The sequence below is a fragment of the Octopus bimaculoides genome, chromosome 4 (assembly GCF_001194135.2).
Source record: "Octopus bimaculoides isolate UCB-OBI-ISO-001 chromosome 4, ASM119413v2, whole genome shotgun sequence".
Taxonomy (NCBI): domain Eukaryota; kingdom Metazoa; phylum Mollusca; class Cephalopoda; order Octopoda; family Octopodidae; genus Octopus; species Octopus bimaculoides.
The window spans coordinates 194,045-203,153 of NC_068984.1; the positions used below are offsets into that span (position 1 = coordinate 194,045).

The following is a 9,109-nucleotide window of genomic DNA, read 5'->3' on the forward strand; positions in this document are numbered from 1 at the left end:
TGTCCAAGAGTAGAAAAAGTGAGTTTTCTTTTCCTTTTCATTCTGGTGTAAATACATGTGTATATTTGCATACTTTTTCTATTTTTGGACACCTTGGGCGAGTCTCTTCCACTATAGCCTCAGGTCAACCAAAGCCTTGTGAGTAGATTTAGCAGACAGAAACTGAAAGAAGCCCATTGTGTATATATGTATGTCTGCTGAGTGGTTGGGGTTAGGAAGGGCATCCAGCTGTAAAAATTCTGCCAAAACAGTCACAGAAGTCTGGTGCAGGCTTTTGCCTGGTCGGCTCTTGTGGAACTGTCCCACCCATGCTAGCATGGTAGGTGGATGCACATTACTACACACCACACCCTAGAAACAGCTGTAAAGGATTTTTGAACTTTCAGAATTTATACCTACCTATGAATAATTACTATAAGCTTTCACTTTCCTATTTTGCTGCTTCATTTATATATATATCTATACTGACTTCTGTACACCCATTTTGTAAATGCTTTGATGCCATTAACACCTGCCTGTCCATCTCTCATTCTAATGCACTGCTGTTAACTCAGCTGGTACATTGTGTAAAGCTTACTTTTGTTTGCCTGGATTCCACTCCTCTCTTTGTTTGGTGTTGGATTTTAGGTATATGGTCTGATCTGAGTGCTATTATATGTCTTTGATGTATTCTTATCTGACATTCAGTGATGGTTGTAAACAAGTAACGCCATCATACAAGAGATGTTATCCATTTCCTGCCTCCCGGGGAAAAACGTTTAGCTACAGGGGATATTACCTTTCTTGGAAACAAATAAGGATGGAGACAGAAAGAGCTTCTGGTTGTAGAAAATCTGCCTCAATGAAATCCGTCTGAACCATGTAAACATGGATTAGTGACGTTAAACGATGGTGGTGGTGATGATGATGATGGAATAGATATATGTTATTTACACTATTAAATTACGAAATATCCTATGAAGTAGCTATCTTGCAGTACAGTGCATTAGACACTAAAATGTTATAAACACCCAGGAAATCATTCACATATATGTAACCAGTTTAACAACTTTTCTAGAGAAATTAAATTGTGTTCCCTTGAACTGAAAATGCTTTCATTAAGAACAATTCTGGGCCATTTGTAGCTACTTTCCTACTTGAGCAACACCGGATATTCGGCTTGTATATATATATATGTATATATATTTCTATTATTTTTTATATGCAGAAGTTACTAAGTAGCTCAAGGGTCAAGAGTTCGCACACAGCATGTGTCATACACGCAACTCTCGACCCCTATGAATTTAAAATAGTAATAAAAAAAATATGTACATATTCATGTTTTGAGTTCTATTTTCTCTTTTTATCTCATAAAACCTGTATATATATATATATATATATATATATATATATATATGTGTGATGACTGCTATGTCGGTGAGAGGGAACCTTTTAAATATTACTGGCAAAGTTTAGGCGTAAGCCGAGCCGATGAGATTTTAGCGAACCTATTTCGAACAACTAATTCTCAACCGTTACAGGACTAGTAAAGTCACACTATATCGCCCGATTAAAAAACAAAAGACGAACAGACTGTTATAATAATGTTTATATTTAGCATCATTAAATGTTTCTGGGTTATTAAATCTCCACCCATTTAGTGCGGAATAGTGATTTCCGTTACGTCAGCACCTCTTTCAACCAATCAGAACCGTTAGATTTAAACAGTGAGGATATGGCGGAGAATATGAATTCTGGTAAGAATCACCTTCAATTATTTTCTTTACTAAAACGACGACAAACCATTGAAGAATTTAAAAGCAGTAAATATATATATATACATATTGATATATTTGATAATCTTATAATGACGTCTTGATAATCTTATACAACCATTATTGTTTCAAGCAAATCGACGTGCAACTGTCATTCATTAATCTCAATCAATGACAAAACTCTTTATTCATTGTTTATCAAATTATTTTTTGATTCGTTCATCTTTTTCATTAATTCTAGAATATTAAATAGGATTCCAGTTTCTAATTCCTTCTAAATATTTATTATCCACACTATTTTCGAACTTACAAATTAAAAAAGAAACCGACACAATTCAAGCGAAGTCTCTGCCGTCTGCAAAGTTTTTTTGTAATTTTGACAAAAATTTTGTTTTTTTTTCTAATTTATTTTCTCTACTTGTTGATAACGGAAAATGTTTGTGATGTTTATATAACAACATTCTGTCTCCTATTCTTCTAATAATAATAATGTTCCTCTTCAATTTTTTCAAGAAACAAAAACTTATGTGTTCTGTTTTTGCATAACTAGTCCACCTCTTTCGTATGTATGCATGTTGTGTATATATATATGTCTGTTTTCATGGTTCACACACAGAAATTAGAGTTTGCTCGTTGGATCTAATCTATTCAGCTTCGGTAAGAATACTCACGCCACTCGGTTGTGGCATTTAAAAGGGTTACGCCGAAAAAAGGGTGGGGTGCACATTCTTTACCTTCGCCGGATTGGGATGAAACCCCATAGACACTAGTGAGGCGTTGACTTTTCCAATTCCCCTCAAATCTTAAAAATATATAGATTTCTTTAGCGGTAAGAGACCGTACTCCAGCCTGGTTACTAATGTTGGCTTTTGCCAAACGGTAGCAAGAGAGCTTCACGCAAAGCACTGTCTTATATTAATTGAGACGACAACGAAATTCACCCTGAAACAATTGTTCATTAAAATAGGTGGATCTCTGTCGTGCCTACACTCAATAGAAGTGTTCCAAATTTTAGCTTTATAAGTAGAGCAAATCTATTTTAGAAATTTGTAACAAACTGGTTTTAGATATTTGAGAAAAATAATGTAAAAATGTACACTAAAGCCAAATAATATTTCCCTCTCTTAATTTATTAATATATCACGACTTCATAATTTTTGCTCTGAGATACTTCCATCACATAGCATAAAATGATTTCACGTCTTTTTCATAAATTTAAATACACAATTCCTTAAAGTCCACGACCTCTGTTGCAAACTAATTTTCTTCGTCATAGCTGCGATAGTTTTAATCAATTGATTTGACAAAAGAAACGTGTCAAATATTGGTCTGTAACAGTGAGTCTATCTACATTGATAAAGAGACCTAACTGTCCCATTTTAACAAAAACGCACCTGTATGTCTACCTGTAACAAAATACCTCCCCTTTCCATCATCTTATCTCACAATACTAGTGTCTGTTTAGTGTTTTTTTTTCACAAACATTCCTGGAATTTTTTCTTCATTCTTCAGTAAATTGGCATTTTTTTTTAGCTAAGGGTTATCAGTGACTAAGCAGAGCTATCAAAGCGTTCCAGTTGTGCCCATCCCTTATTCTTTTCAGACGTAATGTCTTTAGTCTTACATTATATGTACAATGCGTTCTCGATTTAGTTTTTTCTTTTAAGATAAAAGATGCGATTTAAGGGAGATTTGGCTGCTATTTCTAGTTGATCGTTCGACTAATTAATGTTTATAATTGTCGTATATTATCTTACTGAAGTTTATTTAATAGAACTTTTAAACTGAGTATGGAAAGGTGAAGAATGTGTCTTACTTGTCACTTTTTAAACAATCCTACTTAGATCTTAAAAAATAATTGTTTTGTTAATTTTTAATCGATTGTGTGTGTGTGTGTGTGTGTGTGTGTGTGTGTGTGTGTGTGTGTGTGTGTGTGTGTGTGTGTGTGTGTGTGTAGGTAGTGATGTATCTCCTTCAATGCAAGACATCTATTTCTGTCCCTCTACTCTTACTCTAACCTCTCATCACCTGGCATAAAACTACCTACCACAATACTACTCTCCCTTTATTTGAGGGGGTCTTGTAAGCTACTTGGTAACCATAGTGGTGTTGGTGCCATGTAAAAAGCACCCAACACATTCTGTAAAGTGGTTAGTGTTAGGAAGGGCATCTAACCGTGGAAATCATGTCAAAGCAGTCAGTTGAGCTTGGCACAGTCTTCTAACTTTCCAGCTCCTGTCAAACTATCTGACCCATGCTAGCATGGAAAACAGACGTTAAATGAACAAACTCAGAGGAAGCTTGCATGACTGAACTCTAGGGGTGCAGCCCAAGGATTATTTCCCTAAACATTGCTTGCTACACATTTTTCAATCTAAAGTATCTCTATGCACACGCTCAGCTGCTATTAGTGGTACAAACATTTTTTTCTTCTAATTACTATGTTTATTAAACAGCCATATAAGAAAAAGAGAGTCTGTGGTTTACAAAAATGACAAATGACAATTTCTAGGCACAAAAAAATTGTTTATAAGCAAACTATAAAGATATGATAAGACTACTAGAAATGAACTATGTATCCTCGTTATAAAATGATATTAGAAACAAAATATCTCTATTTAATAATAGTCGATATGAATGTTGGTTGGTTGATTTCACTAGTCATGCTTTATGTGGTGTAGAGAATGGGTGCAAGAGAGTAAAAGAAAGGTGCAGGATGAATGCACATACTTGGCTTGGTGGCAGGCAATGCATAAAAGAACATTACATATATATATATATATATACAGTGAGAGAGAGAAAGAATTGTAGAGACAGTAATGGGAAGAGTTACGCAAACGATAAATTTGCTTCATTTGATTTTAAGATAATATTTTCCATTTTGAAAATCAATATTCATTTTGTCATTTTGTATAAGCATCAGGAAATGGGATAATACTCAAATTATAATTGTTGCATGTATACCATATTTCCTGATACTATCCATAGAGGTAGAAGTATACTTCCAAAGTAGCTGGTCACATGTCAGGTAACACTCTAGTATATGTATATGCATGCACATATATATTATTTACTCTAAAAGGATTCCTTGTCCAAATCTGGAATGGTTATCTCTTACCAAATTTGCTGAACCAGTCTTTTGTATCACTACAGACACATGCATGGTTGTGTGGGTTGGAAAGCTTGCTTCCCAACTATGTGGTATTGAGTTCAGTCCCAATGTGCAGCACCTTGAGCAAATTGTCTTCTACTGTAGCTGAAGCCAGGCTGACCAAATCCTTGTGAGTGGATTTGATAGTTGGAAACTGGAAAAAACTTATATAAAGCTCCTGCAGTTATTTCGAACACTGTCCTGTGTCCATGACTGATCTATCTCACTGTGCATGTGTATATCACTTAACATCCCTGTCCTGTGCAGACTTTGGTTAGATGGTTTGACAGAATCTGGTGTGTCCTAGGATTGCATCACACTCCAATGTCTGCTTTGGAATGGTTTTCACTTCTGAATGTCCTTCCTAATGCCAACCACTTTAAAGCATGAACTGGTTGCTTTTTTTCGTGCCATCTGCATTATTGTGGTTGCTATACAGTTTTGCAGGACAATAAGCCCTGGGGGAGGTGTGTGTAGGGTAACTTTATTATGATAGAGGTAGGGCAGAGCAGGTTCCTTCAAAGGGGTTTGCATGGCTATTCACATTTAGTAGGGGAAAAGGAGGGTGAGAAAGAAAGAGACAATGACCATTAGGGGCTGCAATAAATAGATAATGAATATATGTATATATAGATATCTATATACACATATAAATCTTAGTCTTAGTAAGTAGGAAGGCAAACAAATCACAAATCCCTTCAGGTAGATGGCCCTGCTCAGTTTGCAGAAAAGATGTAGGTAGAAACTCCATAAGAAGTACCTGGTGAAAGCTATGGACACATAAGAGGTGCAGCAATATCAAAGGAAAGTTAACTGGGAAGATAGTCTTTGTGTGTGGCAGATGCACAGGGACAATAAACACCTTCCATCACATGCCAGGGGGAAAAACTAGGAGTAGTTGATAGCTTCTGTTTCCTAGGTAACCAAGTCAGTTGTAGGGGTGGATGCGCTGAGAGCGTAGCTGCTTGAATAAGAATAGCTTGGGCAAAGGTCAGAGAGCTCCTACCTCTACTGGTAACAAAGGGCCTCTTGCTCAGAGTGTAAGGTAGACTGGACTGTATGATGCCTGCGTATGAACAGTCATGTTACATGGCAGTGAAACATGGGGTGTGACTGCTGAGGACATGCGTAGGCTTGCAAGAAATGAAACTAGTATGTTCTGCTGGATGTGTAATGTCAGTGTGCATGCATGACAGAGTGTAAGTGCCCTGAGAGAAAAGTTGGACATAAGAAGCATCAGATGTGGTGTGCAAGAGAAACGACTGCGCTGGTATGGTCATGTGTTGCGTATGGATGAGGAGAGCTGTGTGAAGAAGTGTCACACTCTAACAGTGGAGGGAACCTGTGGAAGAGGTAGACCCAGAAAGACCTAGGATAAGGTGGTGAAGCATGACCATCAAACATTGGGCCTCACTGAGGCAATGACAAGTGACCGAGACCTTTGGAGATATGCTATGCTTGAGAAGACCCGGCTAGCCAAGTGAGATCGTATCTGCGGCCAATGCCAGTGTCGTATAACTGGCTTGTTTAAAAGTACCCTTCAATCGTCTGGCAATATATTGTGCTTGAGAAAACCTGTTGAGTCAAGTAAAATCATTGTTGTGGCTGATACCAGTGCCACCCTACTGGCACCTGTGCTGGTGGCACATAAAAAGCACCATTTGAGTGTGGTCAATGCTAGTGCTGCCTGATTGGATCCTGTGTAGTGGCACATAAAAAGCACCATCTGAGAGTGGTCAATGCCAGTACCGTCTGACTGGCCCCCATGCTGGTGGCACATAAAAGGCACCCACTACACTCCCGGAGTGGTTGGTGTTAGGAAGGGCATCCAGCTGTAGAAACCTTGCCAGAAAAGATTTGAGCCTGGCACAGCCACCTGGATTGCCAGTCCTCAGTCAAACCATCCAAGCCAGCATGGAAAGCGGATGTTAAAAGATGATGATGATATCAGACCTAATTCAGTCAAACCCTGACTTCTGACAGTGACTGGTATGAATTTGAGGTCAACTGCACAAGCCTGCAAATGGATCGGGTTTCAGTTCCAAAATAACCCAGACCCTCCCCCTCCTCCAGACAATATTACCATCCAGTGAAGCAAATATGGAATTACTCATTGGAAGAATTCACAGAGTGATTAACAACTAATAGTAGTCACAGATGTTAAATACTGATCGATGTGGTTAGCCAGAAACTGGAATCTAACTGAGAGCCACCACAGCATCTGCCCAGATAATATATCCCTCCAAACTCACATTTATATGACATGGAGAAAGACTTTGACAGGGTCCTCCATGTTATATCCAAACACAGCTTAATGACAGTCACTTGATTAAATTCTTCATTATTTTCAAAATGAATTAAAGGAAGTGTATTCCAATAGGAATATGGGTAAGAAAAGGATTAAGATAACAGTCTGTTGTTCTGCTGGTAGAAGGTTCCATGAAACGGTATGGTGATGCAGTAGGGAATTCTCTTGTGGTTTCTTCTGAATATGTTCCAATGTTGGAAGAGGAAGCAATCTTATCTTTATTGTGAGTTTGGCAAATATTAATGTGTGAAGCTGTCTTACATAAAAAGTGACCCAGACATATGTAAGAAGGGAGTATTTATTTAAAGTTTACAGAAAGACTAGTATAATGAAGGTTTTTATTCCATATAATATAGAAATAAGTAGTTCTTACATCTAGGTATTTAACCCCTTAGTATTCAGGTTATTTTGTTAAATTTGATGCTTATTTATTTGCATTGCTTTGAATTAATCATGTATTCTCATAGCTTAAAGATTTCAATGGCGTGACTTTATTTTAGAAGGACATTGTAGGGCAGGTATGAGTGGCCAGATCTAGTCAGTTTGATTGTAAAGTATATAGAATATATTGGGCCTGATATGGTTGGTTTAAATGCTAAAGGGTTACATGTCAGATCTCCTTCAAAAACTATAGTGAAAGTTCTGATTGCTGGAAGAAATGGATATTTAATCACAGTTGGTGATAAGTAGAGAATATTGGTTTGAAATGAGGAGAAAAAAAAATAGAGTCATGGCCTTAGTTTAAGAGTGAATGATGTAGATGGAGAAATGAGAGAAAAAAAACCCCTACCAAAAAACAATAAATTCTTCAATGGAACAACTAGACTGGAGATTGCAACTAATTTCATGTTATATACTTGCCAAGTATTCCTTTATAGTGTAAAGGTTGGTATTGCATTAGTAGTTAAATTTCTCACCTGGGAAATATATGAAATAGATCATGCATATATATATATATATATATACTTGCTTGATTAATAGGTAATGTGAATTAACTAAGATCAAAGCAGTTTCATTTTCCTTTGAATCTAAACACTTTTGATTTATTATACATAAGGTATATTTCTTAGTTTTTTTTTTTAAAGAATGGTTGGCAGCTTGGTTGATGGTTGTATTTAACTGACATCAAGGAATGATACTCCAACTTACTTTAAATTTGGATGTCAGTGTTATGTAAACCAAGAAAATGTAGCTTTTATATGTTATGTAATGTTAGTGTTTTATCATGGTGAGAACTCTAAAATCAGTAATACTTAATCTTTCCTAAATTACTTCTGGTTATTTTCTGTTAAGTCAACACAAGTGCTGAAAGTATTTGTTGCGTAATATAATCAGTGTTAGAATTTTAAAACTTTCCTTATATGAAAGAGGTAACCTATACTGAACCTTTACTGAATTTTTCCATCTCTCTGACACAATATTATTTAAGAATTTTTCATGCTCAATATTTTTACCATTTAGGTATCTCTTTTGATACGTCGGCCACACCAAATAGGCAATTAAATGCCAAGACTCTGTCCACCAGATCTATACTGAAACCTGGTATGTATGAATTCTAGTTGTCTTGCACGTCTTTTATAGTTCCAACCAATAACTGTCTGTGTCATCCTGTTTGTCCTGTGTTTCAATATTTTCATTTGGAATGGTTTCTGCAGATCAGTATCACATACACGATTATTGACAACTAATATGTGTGTGTGTGTGTATACTTATACACACACACATACATAATATATATACATACATAATATAAATATATATATATATACATTATATATATATATATACATTATATATATATATATACATTATATATATATATATATATATATTATATATATATATATATACATTATATATATATATATACATTATATATATATATATACATTATAT

At 35.9% G+C, this 9,109-nt stretch overlaps 1 protein-coding gene across 1 annotated transcript in view; it reads left to right on the forward strand.

Annotated features, from left to right (window-relative positions):
* Positions 1-1,674: 1,674 nt before the first annotated feature.
* Positions 1,675-9,109, forward strand: part of LOC106881851 (protein ECT2) — a 129,719-nt gene continuing 122,284 nt past the window's right edge. Inside the window, exons 1-2 of the mRNA XM_014932366.2 lie at positions 1,675-1,736; positions 8,675-8,755. Of these exons, the coding sequence (XP_014787852.1) occupies positions 1,715-1,736; positions 8,675-8,755 (103 nt within the window). The 5' untranslated portion in view covers positions 1,675-1,714. The remainder of the gene's footprint in view (positions 1,737-8,674; positions 8,756-9,109) is intronic.